Source organism: Rhamphochromis longiceps, linkage group LG3, assembly GCF_057381845.1.
Source record: "Rhamphochromis longiceps isolate RC_006_pf linkage group LG3, R_longiceps_female_GT1.1, whole genome shotgun sequence".
Classification (NCBI taxonomy): Eukaryota; Metazoa; Chordata; class Actinopteri; order Cichliformes; family Cichlidae; genus Rhamphochromis; species Rhamphochromis longiceps.
Genome location: NC_140559.1, coordinates 68,522,867 through 68,540,891, shown reverse-complemented (window position 1 = coordinate 68,540,891; position 18,025 = coordinate 68,522,867). Strand labels below are relative to the sequence as shown.

The 18,025-nt window shown below is 42.1% G+C and overlaps 3 protein-coding genes across 3 annotated transcripts in view; 1 reads left to right on the top strand and 2 right to left on the bottom strand.

Annotated features, from left to right (window-relative positions):
• The window catches only part of LOC146676534 (carboxy-terminal kinesin 2-like), a 296,438-nt gene extending 291,118 nt beyond the window's left edge, over positions 1–5,320 (bottom strand). Inside the window, exons 1-4 of the mRNA XM_085401199.1 lie at positions 5,300–5,320; positions 2,380–2,544; positions 2,110–2,248; positions 1,732–1,871 (exon numbers count right to left, since the gene is read on the bottom strand). Coding sequence (XP_085257325.1) covers positions 1,732–1,871; positions 2,110–2,248; positions 2,380–2,544; positions 5,300–5,320 — 465 coding nt within the window. The remainder of the gene's footprint in view (positions 1–1,731; positions 1,872–2,109; positions 2,249–2,379; positions 2,545–5,299) is intronic.
• The window catches only part of LOC146676531 (protein NLRC3-like), a 183,997-nt gene that overhangs the window by 106,024 nt on the left and 59,948 nt on the right, over positions 1–18,025 (bottom strand). The gene's annotated exons all lie outside the window — the stretch shown is intronic.
• On the top strand, positions 13,097–15,530 carry LOC146676533 (uncharacterized). The gene has a single exon (XM_085401197.1). It carries the CDS (start codon positions 13,194–13,196, stop codon positions 15,528–15,530), a length of 2,337 nt encoding a protein of 778 aa, XP_085257323.1. The 5' UTR covers positions 13,097–13,193.

The following is an 18,025-nucleotide window of genomic DNA, read 5'->3' as shown; positions in this document are numbered from 1 at the left end:
GGGGGGGGGGGGTTCAACAGTGGATAAATACAGCATCATAGAGTTACAATTTGCTATTCATTCCTCACTCAGAATGGAATCCCAGCATTTTTATAGGCACTGGAGGCTTTGTGAGTAGAAACGGCAGTTGAATTAATGCATCAATAGACTATGCCATCTTCCTGTCAGCTTGAGTAAATCCCCTGACGTCTTTTAGGGCTATTACTACAGATACAGCACAACGTCACACTGTGGCAACTGTCACCTTAACGCCGTCTCATGCCGATACAGCTCTGTCTAAACCCAATGACGTACATGGGGAAGGATGAATATAATGTGACACAGATGGTATTCGATCCCAAAAGGTTTCACACAACGAGTAGTGACTGACACTGCACAGGTGTGTTTTCTTTGTTCTAACTCATAGTGCAGATGAAGCAAGTCAGATTGCAAATTAAAATTAGAAGAGCTTCACAGGAAGTGATTAGTGATTATAAGCAATGCTGCAAAGGGGACTGGGTGTCCATGCTAAAGTGCAAACTAATAGACTACTAAGGAATCAGCAGAGCTGTTGGTATTATTAATGTTCTCATCAAACCCAGAAACCAGTGCAGGCACTGGTAAGCTACAAGTGATAAATTGGAGGCTGGTGTTACATTTTTGTCATTGCTATGAGCTGTGCTACTAGTGCATCTCGCACCAAGCTGCTCAGTCATGCAGGACACATGGTTGAAAGGGTGAGGTGGGGACTAATTTGCACAGGTCCATGCAAACTAAATGAGGAGGCAATGGTGAGGCCATATTTCTGAGCTATGCACAAAAGAAATTATTTTCACTGAAAATTTCTTTTTTAGATTTATGTAATTTGGATTAAAAGAGATGATGTGAAAAGTAACAGTTTAATCAAAGACCATTCATTTAAATGAAATTTAAGTGCCACCTACTTCCACCTCTGACCTGTGTATAGCGGCTAGATTATGAACAAAGTAAGACATTTTTAAATGCATACAGCGCAACCCTGAACTTCTGTACACATTACCCCGTAAAGAGTATTCAAATATCCTTCAAAGTCGACATTAAATGTTGTTTAATCTGTCAGATCCTTAGTACAAAGTACAAATGGACCGATCAACTGGCCAGGGATCGGAATCAGACGATATTCAACTTCTCGACATGGAGTAGTGACTGGCTGATCAGCTTCCAGTATGTCTGATTACAAGCCAGCTAGTTTCATATATGTGCACAGTGCCACAGACATATAGGCACACACACTCACAGACACACACTAACCTGTTGTTAGAGGCAAACCGCCTCACTGTGTTTCCAACATCAAACTCCACAGACCCTTAAATCACCCTCACCCAGCTGAACATTGAATATTTTAAAGAAGGTAAGGAAGAAGAAGATGTTGTTAAAGTTAAAGCTATCCAGAGCTCATAGCCAGCCCCAAGCCAGCAGCCTTGGTATGAGTAAAGATCAACACAAAAGAAAAATTCCAGAGATGAGTAAAAAAAAAAAAAGCGAGAGAGAGAGAAAGGATCAATGCCCTGTGATCTGGTGAAGTTCCTGACATTTGTTTTGGTATATGAATCTGTTGTACCTGCTTTATTTGTAAAGGTAAAATATGTCAGGCAGTGTGGATGCACAGCAACTCATTATTAGACAATTCTTTGAACTTGTTTCCAATAGACACATCATGCTCATCTGATCTGATCTTCTTTTGCTTCCTTAAAAAACCAGTCAGCTGCAGACCTTTTTGGCCAGAGCGGCGATAACGACGCCCAGGTTGGACAGTGAGCTGTTGATGGCGGTCATCTCTTTGAAACGGTCACCCTGAGACTGGCTCTTCACCATTCGCTCACTGCCAGCCAAGTCCACCAGGCACAGAGTGGCTACACACACAGAGAAAACCAACTCTTATAGGAAGCAGTGATCCGTTTTTCCTTCCATTAAAGGTAGTTTTAATACTTTACAAAACACTTCTTTTAGCGCTCAGGGGCTCAAACATTAACGTTGAGTCATCAGAGCAGATTTTGCACTGGTTACAGTAACAATAACTAACCAGACTAAATATTATAGATCCAAAAAGAAGAAACCACATTCCTGATGCTGGTACTTCCAGTGTGATACATTTGCACTTGACATCCCTGCCGGCATTAACTCCCTCAATATCCAGCTGGAAGACTGAGTGGGAGCGAGACGAGCGGTCATTCTGGGCTGTCTGGGCAGTGGAGCGATTCTGATTGGCCAAAGCAATCAGACGGAGAACCTGAGAGGACGAGGGAACGTTTTAAAACATAGAGCATCGATAAAGTTTGATGTATTTTCAAAGTTTGGTAACAATTTGTCAGCAGATTTGAAATTAATTTGTTCTGAGCTACAGATGTCTGTCTGCTGTACCTGATCCTCATTGGAGACCCGCTCATAGGTGAGATTAGTGATTGTCAATTCGTTGCTGGCTGTCTTGCGGATCTCATGCTCAGGTCTCTTGCTGGACTTGCCGGTGAACACAAGGTCCCTCAGGGTCTCATTGTAAATTTCGACGAAGCTCGCTGTGAACGTGAACTGTGAAGTGAGTGGGGGTTAATGCCCCACACTCTTTTCTGTCACTGCTTTGAATGCACAGACTGGTCTTAATGTTGATCTTTGTAATCTTCAGTGTTACGACCCGGCTCAAAAGCCGCAACATAAAAACAGAGATGAATAGCAGAGTGTGGGTGAGAAGAGGTTTCATCCTAAAATGGAAAACCAGGTTGGCTAAAATGGCTGGTGCCACCAAGGCAAAGACTAGTGCACTGCCGGGAAGCTTGCCTCAGGTATGCTTTTATCCACACCTGACTAGGTGTGGCCAATTAGCACCAGCTGAAAACACTGAGACGATTAGAAGCTGCAGAGGGACGTAACATTCAGTATTGAGATTTGTAAATGTAAACTATGAGGATTTATTTATTTTTAATTCTTTTCTTTTTTTTTCTTTTTTTTCCCTCTTTTTTTCTTTTTCCAAATAAATGTCCCGATTGAGTAATGAAACTAACCCAAAGGAGAATTCTAACAATATTAGACAGGCCATTCAATATGCTTTATCGTGGACAACTCGTGGCTAAAACCCCCCCCCCACACACACACACACACACACACACACAAACCTCTAATCAAACATGAAAACGGATAATCCAGCTGAAGCTTCAGACAGCCGTCAGACAGTGAAACACTGCCATCTGCTGGACTCGAATAACAAAGACGCTGCTTTGACGGGTGAGGGAGTTTCAACAAGTCTGCAACGACTCAAGCATCAAACTACAGAACTATTCTAGCGGACATGGTGCTCTAATGACTGCTTCATTAACGCAGGTCAGAAAGGATCAAACATATCAATAAATCATAAAACACAAAACGTCTCTTATTGCCCAGGGCTCAGGAAGTGAGTGTGTTCCTTATAGCCTATTAAACCTTAGCAGGTTATTTTGATGTGTTACAGATGAAACAGCTATCCAGTAACATTCAGCTACAAAAACGCTTTTTTATAATTACTTTTTTACAGCTTCGCACTTTTACACAAGTTTTATCATCAGTGTCACAATGGCTGCTGCTAAAATTGAGTACAAGATATTTGTTGGCCTGATTAAAAGGTCTTGATGCGTGCTCAATCATCAGGGAAGTAAATCTCCAAAAGTTGATTCTGTTCTTCTGGACGTAGCGTTTTCAGTCAGAGAAACCAGCCGACTGAAGGAACAATGGGCTGGGAGGTCAGTTCCTTAATCATGATTATGCAAATTCTCATGACCATTGATCAACAACCACTGATCAATGGTCCTGAGTACCATTCACAGAGAGTTGGAGAACGGCTGCAATCACAGCATTGTAAGATGGTGACAGATGTACCCTTAGGCCCCCTCCTTGATTCAGAGAGGGTCTTTCCCTTTTCACGTAAATGGCCTCCTTGACTCCGCCCTCAAACCAGCGTTCATTGCAGTTATTGTTGACAATCACATTGTGTCGTGTAACCATCCAGCTCACATATTCAATGTAAATGATTTGTTGAACTGAAGACATGATGAATGTTCCTGCATTAAAACACATCCAGCCTAGTGTTCTCACTCTCCCTAAATGGATCTGTTACATTAGTGATATATGGGAGTTGTGTTTCAGTCTTTTCCACATGAGGACATTTACATTTAGTTTTTGCTTTACTGATGAGTGGCTGGTTAACCTGCAGTGGTTGAAGTATGTGTCGGTCGTCTGGAAGAGTAGGTGTAGAAGACGTCTTTAATGAATGTAATGCTCTGAAGGTGTCAGTGATTACTGTGAATTCATTATAAAAGTGGATTTCAGTGAATAAAGACAGGCCCTCATGGTGACGCTCAGGTGTCCATAAAGTGTAACAGGAGAGCTTTGTCATACTTTCAGAGATTTTACATGAGCCAGTCTTTCAAAAATTACATAAATAAATAATTCATTCATTCATCCACAGGAAACACAATGCTCATATCTGAAAGTAAACTCTGATATATATCCCCGACTAGAGTTACTACTAAATAAAGGATCGCCCCAAAATGACTAAATATATAAAGACACTCTCCAGAAGAAGTTAAAGGGATTTTATTTATTGTACAAGCAATATCTTCATAAGAATTACAAATTCTGCAGACATATTACCTTCTTACTGAACCTGAACAACTCACACACAGACGTGTCTGCTGCTTATCTTTGTTCAAACATGATGTTTTATCTTCTCTTCAAAACACATTACTCATCTTTCTGGCATCGTGTTACATGAAAACACCTGCATTCTACCTGTGTCATTGTACCACAAAGACAATGATTGCAACACTGTGCTTGCAAAATAGAAGAAATAAGACGACCAGCAAATACATAAAAGATGGTAAAAGTGATTCCATCTTTGTGTCTCCTCCCATTGTTTCCCCAGTCTGTCTAGTTCCTATATTCCCAGGACACCGCTGGACAATAAGTGGGTATTCCAAGACTGAGAGACAGCCAGAGTTGGCAAAAGATCAGACATTCTCCACTTAAGTAGAAGTAAAAATACTATTGTTCCAGTGAAAGTTAAAGTACTGATTCAACTTCATTACTCAGCTAAAGCAAAAAAGTACAGGCTCGAAGCGCTTACAGAGAAAAGCAGACAACAGAATACAACAGAATGCTGATGGCGGCAGTAACACACACTTGGAGGAGAGGCTCCAGCCGTCCATTCCAGCCCTATCCCTAACATTAACTCTAACCATAACTTTAACCTTAACCCTATCAGGTCTTGTTTTACAAAGCGATTCATGATTAGAACAAAAAACACATTTACACATACCGATGATTTGTCACATAGCATCGTTACCTGTTGGGATGAGAACGTGTTGTTTCCAGAGCACCACAAATTGGGGTGTCTGTAGCTCAGGTAGAGCAGGAAACCTACTAATCAGAAAGTTGCTGGTTCAATCCCCGCCTGCTCCAGCCTGCATGCCAAATATCCTTGGGCAAGACGCTAACCCAAAGTTGCTCTCCGATGCATCCATCGGGAGGATGAATGCGTATTAATGTTAGATAGAAAGCACTTACAGAGAAAAAGCATAGAAAAAAGTGAGTGCATGAATGAGGCAAGTTGTAGAGAGTAGAAAGGTTTTATACAAGAACCAGTTCATTTACCGTTATATTTTAGTTTCATTTTCAGTTCTGTACTTTTTACATGTAATATTGATTCATTAGATTGACTACATGCATTAGACCTAACTTGCTGACAGCAAATTTAAACAACCGTAATAATTTATTTTCAGCGTCTGAAATATTTATTTAGTTTGTTTTTTGTTTTCTTTTTGGCTCCTGATATTAGTCAACTACTATTTGTCAATGTTGAACTAATAATGAATCTAAGAAAAGCTATTTGTCACGGTTGGCCAGCGTCAACCGTGGGGATGTGAGGAAGGAGGAGCCAGGCACGGAGCTCTGAATGCAAGCAGTGCGTTTATTTACAGTGAATGGAAAATAACAATAAATCCGCAGTGCGTTCCCGACTCCCGTGAAATGTCCTCTTCCCAGTGCTAGTGTTCCTTGTCTCCGCTCCTCAGTGTCTGAGCACCCCGTGCTCGCTGCCCTCTCGTCTCCACGCTTCTCCTGGGGAGATAACAAACAGGCAGCCGTAAGACACATACAATGCGGCAGACTATCCGTACTGACTGGCCGAGAGACTAACGTGAAGTCACGCAATGATCCAGCGTCAGAGAGAGCGCCACCGCATTCTTAAGTAGCTCCTCCGACAAGGCTTGATCAGCTGCGTGATGGTCTTCAAGTGTGGCCAACAGGCACGTGCAGAGGGGGGGGCTAGAGGGGCTTGAGCACCCGCCCCTTTCCTGATGTTTGCCCAAAGTGCCCTTTTGTTGAGGCAACTTTTAAAAAAAATTTTTTTATTTTTTTATGTGTGTGTGCGTGCGGAGTCCTGTCTGTGCTCCTCAACAATAATATTTAACTATTAATCACAGTTTTGCTAAATAAAAGGATCTGGCTTGCATCAGTCACATGATCACATTTAACCAATGATCGCCCTTGACGGCAGAACGCGCTGGTTACGAGCCGGGAACGAGCTCACAAAGAGCACGCGCATTTTTAGCAGTCCGGAGCTGTAGGAGAAACACAAGTTAACTCAGAGACACAGACTGATGCGACACAACCAGTAAGTAGGTGTACAGCGTACACTGTAGTGTGTAGCACACAGGAGTGTTAGCTTATTACGTACACGTTGGTAAGTTGTCTTGTTGCAACTGACGAACTGAAACAAACGAGCGTGCTGTGTGTGCAACAGCGCGACAAACATTACCTGTCCTTTTATTAACTGCACAAGTAGTGCTGGTCATAGCTGCTGGCTACCTGTGTAAGGCTGTCATGGGTCTGTAGCTCTGTCACCGTTTTAGGGAACATATTTAGTTTTAAAGTAAGTTTCCGGGCTTTTCCTGCCTTTCTGGAGGGATTATATTTCACTAAAAATGATCTAATATGCATGTCCACATAATAATTATAATATATTAAAAACATGCTGTATTTTAAAGAACATACATTAAGAAGCAGATTATATTAGATTTATATTTTAAATAAGACAAAATTTGGATTTTACAGCAGTAAAATGATTGGATCTCTACAGTTTAAAAATGTAATAAGCTTTGCCCTGCACAGAGTGGATAGTGAAACAAATGGAATCATCATAAACACATTATCCATCCATCCATCTTCATCCGCTTTATCCGAGGCCGGGTCGCGGGGGCAGCAGCCTAAGCAAAGAGGCCCAGACCTCCCTCTCCCCAGCCACCTCCTCCAGCTAAATACATTATTTCATATTTATTACTTCCCCCTCCTCATTGCTTTATTATTGTAGCTCTAGTAATAAATAATAATGTAAGGATTCTGGATCAGTGCGATGCCCATAGTATATACAGTATTCTGAAGAAGGTCTAAAATGTCACTGTGTGTGCGTGCATGTGTGTGTTTTATTTAGATGGATTTTTTAAAAATATTACTCATGATATAACATTGTGCAGACATGGCTGGTAAGGACATGAGGAGGAAACAGCAGGAGCTGTGTGAGGCTACTAAAGGCAGGGCTATAACATTTTTCTGTCATCATTTTATTATAGATTAAGTGCAGGAGTTGTTAGGTGTGGATAATTAGATTATAGTTTATTGCAATAGCAAGTTGTGCCTTGTTCTCACATAGACAGCAAGTGGAGAGTGATATATGAAATGATGGGAAGGAAGGAAGAAGAGAAGCAAAGAGTGATTCACAGGCAGAGCCTAAATTATTTCTCACAGTTTTTTGTTGCCTTATGGTTCCAAGCGCTGTCACCAATCTTTGCATTTTGTTATTATCTCATGACCCTTGTTTAATCAGCTACCATCTCTCCTATGGACTTTTTAATGTCTACAGTCCCAGATCAACACAGCCCTGCCCTTCCCATATTAGATTCTTGATGAATGTGTGTTGTTGTTATTCAGCCTGGTTCAATGTGCCCCTTTTTTAACTTTGAGCACCCGCCCCTTTAAACCTCTCTGCACGGCCCTGGTGGCCAACCACCTGGCAGGGCCACACCCACCAGGCCTGAAGGTGCCTGTAAACAGGTGCTCTCAGAAACTCCGGCATCCACACACAAACACAGATATACCTGCAAGCAGGGAGAACGAGGGACAGCACACCAAAAACACACATGTCCATAACTGCTGGGTCGTTTAGACTCCTGAGCTGTGCACGAGGGGTCGAACACCCACTGGAAGGCCGGGCACTGGTTTTCAACCGTAATATACCTGATGTGCTCAGGTAACCTGTAGCGCCATGAAACCACTGTCACACCAGGGCGCATAAGAAATGATGCTTTAAGAGACTGATGGGATCGGGCAGCAGGGAAAACATCCACAAAAATGCTACTTTCAGTTTGACTCCCTAAGACTACCTAAACTAAGTAGAGTCATTACATGCTTGTTAAAAGCAAACTCTCATATAGTTTTTAATGTGCTTCTTTCATTACAATGACTAGATAAAGAATGTGGCCCTGTCTCTATTTAACACTGGCTACCCCAAAATGTTTCCAAACCTACAACCGTAACTTTCACTGAGAGATTTTTAGATACGGTTATTGAAGCTGTGGGGTTAATTTTTTAAGTAACACGAGACGAGAGGCAGCAGCATACACACAGAGCATCAGTGATAGAAAGCTAGGCTAACATAGGGTAGCTACCTGTTCAAGGAGAAACATGTATAGGCCCATCTCAAGTGCCAGTGAACATCTAAATGATTCAGGGAAGACTTTGGAGAAAGTGCTGTGGGGAGATGAAACCAAATTCCAATTATGTGGCTTTAACTGACCTTTTGAAATACGAGTGTGATGCAAAAAGTAGCATCCCCGCAGTCAAGCAGAGAGATGGAAACATTATGATGTGGGCTACAGGACGACTTATTCGGGGTTCCAAGCAGTCAGGAATTGTGACATCGTCAGACTGCAGGCCACGGATTGGCTCGTCAGTCGCGGCACTCAATGAGTCATGAGACGGTGTCTTTCACTAAAATCAAAACTGCAGTTTTTTTAAAACCCTGCAACAAGGCAAATAGCTGCACAACACCGTGGTTTCCAAGTGTGACAAAAAGCCACAGATACATCATCGCTGCGACGTCTTCCTTTGTTGTGGCATTCGTGTTGCTCATAAATGACAACATGGACATCGGGCCGCTTTGCTGTAATGACCCCACGCACATTAGGTGGTACTTGATTGTAATGGAAAATGAGTTGAGTCACAGCAAGCTGATCTGAGTATGTACTAGTGGAGAAGTGCTATAAGATCATGGAGTGGTCTAGTCAGTCTCCAGACATCAGTACTGTAGAAAATCTGTGGAGGGAGCTGAAGTTTCAACTTTCCAAGTGGCAGTCAAGAAACTTACAGGATTTAGAGAGTTTCTGTAAGGAGCAGAGGGTTAATGTTTGCGTGTCCTCACTGTAAAGACTGCAGGTTACTGGAGCGTGTCGTGTCATGTTTCCTGTTGCTCTGAGGTGCATCCAACAAATACACAAATCATTTACCACTAATAATAACACCTCCCCCACTTAAGTGTGTTCAACAGGAAGCTAAAGACTGGTGCTGTTAAAGTGTTCAAAAAACAGCAGGAGCTCGGTGTGAGGCCACAGTGGGCCAAAAAACACAAGATGACCTCCAGCAAGGACAAAATGTATCTGGACGTCTCTGTGAGCATCTGTCTCACTGTGTAAGTGTAGCACAGTGTCTGTGTGTGCATGGCTGGGCAAGAGAGACAGCACAACTGAAAGCCAGCACTCAGACGAGGACCCGGTGCATCGTCTGTCTCATCTCAGCCAGTTTACTTACAAACTCTTTAAGTTTGAATTTTAAAGCCGACAATGTGCACAGGGCAGTGATATTTAAAATGAAGGTAAACTATTCCAATCTCTGCAGCCCCAATTGTGTCTCTCACACACACACACAGAGTCCTGAATTCATTACTGAAGTCTCATCCAGACATTCAATGTGCTCTGTAATTAAATTGAGATGTGGGGTCAAAATTCCCACCTAGATTGAGTGAGATGAAATAGAAATCGGCTCTCCTCTAACTGACTTTATAGAAATAATTGCATAAGCTGCATTTATAACTGTTATTAAATAACAGCAGCACACGAGAACTGAAGTGTAATCCCAGCACATTTCGCTTCGCTTGCACTGATTCTTTAGAGATGACGACCGTGGTGGGTAATTAAGGGCAAACAATATACAAGTGGCGTGAAAAATGGAGGCTGCATTACCTTTCCAAAGCTTCCTTTCCCGATGGCCCGCAGTATCTGGAAGTGGTTAAAGTTTACTGTGGAGAAAATGAGAAGCAGTTAGTGAGAACGTGTCAGTTTGAGCTGAGCTATAAAACAGGGAACATGACATGTACAGCACTGTGCAAAAGTCTTGAGCCATCCCTCATTTGCTTCCAGGGATCCGGACTTCCCTGTAATCTTTAAAGTGGTATTAAGGAATAGCTCTCCAGGCTTTTTAAAGTGTTTCTGATTTTTAATCCAGGGCTTGTATTTGACCACTTTTTGTCTGTTAAGACCCTTCACACTAATCTCTGAAACATTCAAACATAAACAGACACCTAAGTCATGGAAAGGACCAGAAAACTTAACAAAGAACCAATTTTAAATTGTATCTGTACACATTCACTTGCAGCCTATTGCAAAAAAACAAAAGCCCACATCATTTGTTCCCACTTCTTTAGTTGAAGAATGCAGTTAATAACACCGTTAACACAGACTGACCTGGCAAAACATGAAAAAATAAGGGGGTGGTTCAAGACTTTTGCTCGGTACTGTATGAGAAATGGAAATGTGCACTTCACAATGTATCGCTGCACTTCGGCAGTACTGTGAAGATTAAATGTTTTTTCCTTCCCGATGCATGTGAAAGGTTAAGACTTACATCTCCAAATGTACTGGAACTGATTTGAACCAGAGGACTCAGCCACACTGTTACTATGTACTGCATAAACACGTTTACCGATGAAGGTAAATCAGACGCTGTCCTGACTGTGTGGCTAAATTTTGTGCTGAAAGCATCAAATCAATTGAATATGATTAACTCGCTATGAGAGGTTTTTACTCCAAGTGTGACTTTTTCTGGCTTCATACACCTTTCAGGGTCAAATTCAAGCACTTTGTGAGCACGTTTAATGTCCATTTTCAACATTTTCCAGCACATTACCATAAAAAGGATGCATATTTCACTTCGCATCACCTGAATAAGACCACGTGAAAGGCCAAATTAATAATAAGTCTTCTCATCAGATATTGATACTTCTTTCTTATGTGACACAAAAAACAGGAGACAGATCTTTGCTTGTGTTGTTTTTTAAGTTCATTCATTCAAAACTAACTGTAAGATGCTTAACTACATTGCAGTCTGTGTTATTGTTGTAGACCTAATTATCACCTTTAAAGTGTTTGTGCTAATAACATCATGTAGAGTAAGACAGGCATAGAGAACAGCACTGACTGGGAGAGGCTTTGAACAGATGACATACTCAGATCAATTCAACACTTTAGACTTTAAAAATGCACAAGCGTCTTTCAAAAACCCATTTATTTAATCTATCATCATTGATATTATTATGTACAGTTATAATGTACTGTTCATCTCCCTTAAATAAACAGGCAGCCTTAAAGTGTGAAATAGTCACTTGTCTACTGTCTCAGTGGCTGATAGTGCCCCACAGGCCTCAATGTCAGCTTGAAGCCATTATGTTTCAATTGTTTCATGATAAACAGATTTTGAATGAAAGCGAGGAAACTTCGGTAGCACAAAAAAGTGCCTATTCTTTGTTCCCATATGGTTCAGTCATATTACCGTCATTTCCCCCTAAGCTGTTCCCAAAGACACCAGGTTAATACTTGAAAAGGCTGCAGCGATACACAAAAATATCATCAATATTCTGTTTACTTGGTGACAACGTCGCTTTTAGCTTTCAATCAGAAAGCCTGACGTTGGCTAGTTAAGCATCGGGCTAACGTTTAACGCTTTCACTTGAGGGAAGTAACTCGTATTACTGCTACTGCTGTGTAATCTTGGTTCAATTCACAGCATATTCTACAAGTTACCCTGCAATAACTAACTGTTAGAATAGCGCCACCGTATTGTATCGCACTGAGTGCACTTCAATCCTTTATCCCGCGAGTTTGCTAGCTAGCAAAATAATAATACCAATTTGAAACAAATAACATGTGTAACGTACACACTCGAGAAAATTATTTACTAGTACTTACGCAAACTCCCCCGTTGTGAAAACGTACAAATCCTTCTTGTATTTTTCGTTTTCCAGCAAACACTCATTAAAACGGCCTCCAGGCACATTAGCGCACTCACCCCCGACTGATCAGGGAGGGGGTGAGGGGTCACACACTGAAACAGACTAACGTGCAGAGGTACAGCCCAGGCAGAGAAATGTTGCTTTTAGACTTTGCGACTCGTTTTATTTCTCTATCTGATAAGAAAACTATTCAATCAGATAGTTATTTGTGGTGAATGAAATACGGTTACAGTTTCAAGAAGTTTTAAGCACCAAATCCGAAATCCAAGCACTGCAATATTAAAATCCAATTCAATTTCTTGTTTGCTCCGAAATCTACGACATGACTATATACAGAAAAGCTTGACATGGTATGCAAAAAAAACCCCGAAGACAATACAAATACAAATACATGAACAAAAAATGTTTTAACTGTCAGTTATGTCATTTTAAAATTTTCCAAAACTAACATTTTCTTTGATTGACTGATATTAAATTGATTAGGGTCAAGTTTAGTGTGAACAATATTACACAAACAAGCACGTGTGCGCATGCGCACATATGAGAATCCCTTCGATCACTTCTCATATGTGCGCATGCGCACATATTAGAATCCCTTCGATCGCTTCTCATATGTGCGCATGCGCACATATTAGAATCGCTTCGATCGCTTGTGACGCGGTAACTTTGCTTTGATCCTTTCTGACGTCATAACTTTGCTTTGATCCCAAAACCCATAAATAGGAGCGCTCACCTGTTACTTTATGCTTAACGGACGTTGACCTGCAGCAACTGAAACCCTTTCGAGAAGTTTTGAGAGCAATTTACGAGAGAAACCAAAACAAGTTCAGTTTTGTTTCTCACCAATCCACAGCGCAAACAGACACATTACACCATGTCAGCCAACCCATCCTTCGGCTCAGATGAGCTTGGAATATCTAAAGGGACCATTTTGGGAGATCACCACATGGTGGAGGCTTTCCTTGGAGAAGGAAGCTTTGGTGTTGTAACGAAATGTCGCGATACAAAAAACAACAAAACTGTTGCTATTAAAGTCAACAAGAGCGACCCTGAAATTCTGCTCCAGGCAAAACTGGAAATTTTCATCCTGGAGCAGCTACGACGCTTGGATCCAGACAGGTGCAACATTGTCGAATGGAACGGCTATTTCCTCGATGGAGAGCGCATTTGCTTGAATTTCGAACTCCTCGACCAAAGCCTGTCAGACTACATAGGGGACCGGAATAACCAAGGTCTCCCAATGAGAGAAATCAGGCCAATTTTGCATCAGCTCGCAAATGCTCTATTCCACCTGGGTTCTGTGGGAATAGTGCATGCTGACCTCAAACCTGTCAACATCATGGTTGTGAACCGCAGTGAGTCTCAAGTCAGAGTCAAACTTATAGACTTTGGCATCGCATGTAACACCTCTGCAGTGATTCCTGGTGACTGTGTGGGGACAATTGGTTATTGTGCACCTGAGATTATGCTTGGCACTCCATATGATGAAGCAATTGACATGTGGTCTCTGGGGCTGGTAGCTGTGGAGCTTGCTACAGGGGTGCCTCTCTATCCTGGGGAAGACGATTATGACGTTTTGAAATTCATAATTGAAACTCAGGGTCAGCTACCAGATCATCTTCTAGAGTCTGGCTTGTACACTGACAGCTATTTCATCGAGGATAACCACAACGAACAGCGCTGGACATTTAAGACCCCAGAACAATTTCAATACGAGACAGATTATCGATCCAAGGAAACTCGATCGATAAAACTTAAGTGTCTCGATGACCTCGAACAACTGCTGAAAGTTAGGCGAGGACCGGAAAATGGCCAAACATTATTTGTAAGGCTAATCAAAGAAATGTTGGCCTTGGATGCAAATCAGCGCATAACACCCTCGGAGGTTCTGAAGCATCCCTTTTTCGACCCTGGCCTCTCAAGGAGAACCCCCTGCACGGACATGAATAGTACAGGGGGAGAACTCCTTGTGCTCTCTCAGCAGCCTTCAAGCTGGAAAAGTCATGGATCGCAAAAATTCAGCTGCAGTTTCCAAAACTCAGTTGAATTTCCTCAAAAAAGAGACATCAACACCTCAGCCAACCCATCTGCCTCTGAAGATGATCTTCAAATAACGAAAGGGACCATTTTAGGAGATCACCACGTGGTAGAGGCCTTCCTTGGAGAAGGAGGCTTTGGTTTGGTAACCAGATGTCGCGATACAAAAAACAACAAAACGGTTGCTATTAAAGTCAACAAGAGCGACCCTGAAATTCTGCTCCAGGCAAAACTGGAAATTTTCATCCTGGAGCAGCTACGACGCTTGGATCCAGACAGGTGCAACATTGTCGAATGGAACGGCTATTTCCTCGACGGAGAGCGCATTTGCTTGAATTTCGAACTCCTCGACCAAAGCCTGTCAGACTACATTGGGGACCGGAATAACCGAGGTCTCCCAATGAGAGAAATCAGGCCAATTTTGCATCAGCTCGCAAATGCTCTGTTCCACCTGGGTTCTGTGGGAATAGTGCATGCTGACCTCAAACCTGGAAACATCATGGTTGTGAACCGCAGTGAGTCTCCCGTCAAAGTCAAACTCATAGACTTTGGCCTCGCATGTCCTGCTTCTGCAGTGATTCCTGGTGACCGTGTGGGGACAATTGGTTATTGTGCACCTGAGGTTATGCTTGGCATTCCATACGACAAAGCAATCGACATGTGGTCTCTGGGGCTGGTAGCTGTGGAGCTTGCTACAGGGGTGCCTCTCTATCCTGGGGAAGACGATTATGACGTTTTGAAATTCATAATTGAAACCCAGGGTCAGCTACCAGATCATCTTCTAGAGTCTGGCTTGTACACTGACAGCTATTTCATCGAGGATAACCACAACGAACAGCGCTGGACATTTAAGACCCAAGAACAATTTCAATACGAGACAGATTATCGATCCAAGGAAACTCGATATATAAAACTTAAGCGTCTCGATGACCTCGAACAACTGCTGAAGGTTAGGCGAGGACCGGAAAATGGCCAAACATTATTTGTAAGGCTAATCAAAGAAATGTTGGCCTTGGATGCAAATCAGCGCATAACACCCTCGGAGGTTCTGAAGCATCCCTTTTTCGACCCTGGCCTCTCAAGGAGAACCCCCTGCACGGACATGAATAGTACAGGGGGACAAAACCTTGTGCTCTCTCAGCAGCAATCATCGTTTGGGTGGCCAGAATTCTAGGGGAGCTAGAAATTCTTGTGGAAAAAAAGCCCAAAACAATAACATCAACAAAAACAACCAGTGAATGTGGTCTTAAACTTGGGCACAATTTGGCTTGAAATCCATCAACTAATCTCTCAATATTCAAAGCGGAACAGCAGACAACTTACCATCACATCAGTCCTTCAATCAGACCTACAACAAACGTCTTCCTTCTCTCACCCCAACCGGTCGCAGCAGATGGCCGCCCCGACCTGAGCCTGGTTCTGCCGGAGGTTTCTTCCTGTAAAAAGGGAGTTTTTCCTTCCCACTGTCGCCAAAGTGCTTGCTCATAGGGGGTCATATGATTGTTGGGTTCTCTGTATGTACTATTGTAGGGTCTACCTTACAATAATACATACAGCCTTGAAGTGAGTGGTGATGTGATTTGCTGCTGAATGAATTGGGAACTAATTGGAAATCTGGATATTAATTAAATAAACCTGCTTTGAGCATCAATTAATTGTTGTTTGAAATTCTTTATAAATATATAAATATAGTGCCACTCTTCTACTGTTTAAATTGCAACTGTTTAAAACTGACTAATTTATTCATACACTTGAGCATAAACACACGCACAGTAAATGGCCTGTATTTGTACAGCGCTTTACTTAGTCCCCAAGGACCCCAAAGAGCTTTACACTACATTCAGTCATTCACACATTCACACACTGGTGATGGCAGCTACATTGTAGCCACAGCTGCCCTGGGGCGCACTGACAGAGGCGAGGCTGCCGGACACTGGCGCCACCGGGCCCTCTGACCACCACCAGTAGGCAACGGGTGAAGTGTCTTGCCCCGGGACACAACGACCGAGACTGTCGGAGGCGGGGCTCAATCTGGCAACCTTCCAATTACAGGATGAACTGCGAACTCTTGAGCCACGATTGCTCTATATACACATATACTTTACAGTACTAGTCAGTGCTTACATACTAGTTCTTTTCCCTACTTTTTCATGCTTACTGGTACAAATGCCTGTTACTAGAGTTAAATGCTATCAATGTATTCTCACAGTTATGGAACTGTACAAATGCATACAAAATAACGCTCACGTAAACATAACTGTGCACTAGTTTGCCCTTATTGCTGCAGTTTGTTTCAAGTTGTTCTCTCACACACACACACACACACACACACACACACACACACACACACACACACACACACACACACACACACTATGTAACGTTTCAGCAAGAAAATACCGCCACTCCCCCCCACAGTGACACCACCACCACTAGTCTGCACAGCTGACATGAGGCAGCATGGATCCATCCTTTCATGCTATTTATGCCAAATTCTGACCCGACCATCTGCATGTCAGAGCAGAAATCAAGACTCATCAGACCAGGCAACATTTATCCAATCTTCTCATGTCAAATTTTGAGAACTGTAGCTTCAATTTCCTGTTCTTAGCTGACCAAAACGCTCTTCTGCATTCTTTGGTTGCAACAAATGGTTGTATGAGCTACGGTTGCCTTCCTATCAGACATTTTTCTCTGACCGTTGACATCAATAAGGCAGTTTTTCCAAGAGAACTGCCTTTCACTGGATATTTTCTCATTTTTGTCACCGAAAAGGGTGTCTGTGTTACTTCTTGTCTTATATATATTGTCTCTGTTTTCCTCTGTCCTTTGTCAGTGTCTGTTCACCTACCCCTGTGTCTCCATATTCCCAGTGTTCAAGGTTTCCGAGTGTTTTCCCAGTTTAGGTTTTCATGGTTGGTTCTGTTTGCTACTCAGCCAGAATAAACAGCTCGCTCTTTTTAAAAGTAGGCTCCAGAATGGATGATGGCATGTTCGCATGTCTTTATGCAACACTGAGTGTGCTGAACTAAAGGTAGGCCTAGTTTCATTTTCATGGTCATTATTATCATGACAATGATTACGCCTTATTCTGATTATTTCTCCCTTTTGGAGATGTAACATTTACATGAGGGGTGTAGGAACATTTCCCCCTAAATATTTTTAGATAAATTTTTGTTGAAGTCACTGTTTTTGTCGTATTGATGATGCAGCTAGAATAAGTGCTTTTAAATAAAAGAATAACCATTCAAAGTGCTCAGTGGTGAAACTGTAACTCTTTCAGAGTTTGACAGCTGGACAAGTGATGCCGTATTTAAAGAAACATGAGATGAGTGCAGCATATTATCTGAACAGAGATCATTCAATGAGCAAGAATAAACACTGAAAGAGAAACACTTCACTGTTGATTATCATATGAAGTCTAATAAAAGCTGTTAATCTGTTAATATCCTGCTAATCTGCATACAGCAAATACAGAACATGCGACTTTAAAGCATCCAGCAAAGTGATAACTGTCCTCTGCCCACTAAGTAGTGACTCTACAAAAGATTATTTTCAATATCATCTTTATATTATATTTAGTTATTCTCCAGCGCAACAATGTAAGGAGCTCTGTGATTGGTTAGGAAAGGACAGACTGGCCACCTCGATTTTTCTTCACTGCACATT

Excerpts from the sequence above, each read along its gene's own strand:
- LOC146676533 (XM_085401197.1), top strand. The coding sequence starts at position 13,194 with ATGTCAGCCAACCCATCCTTCGGCTCAGATGAGCTTGGAATATCTAAA.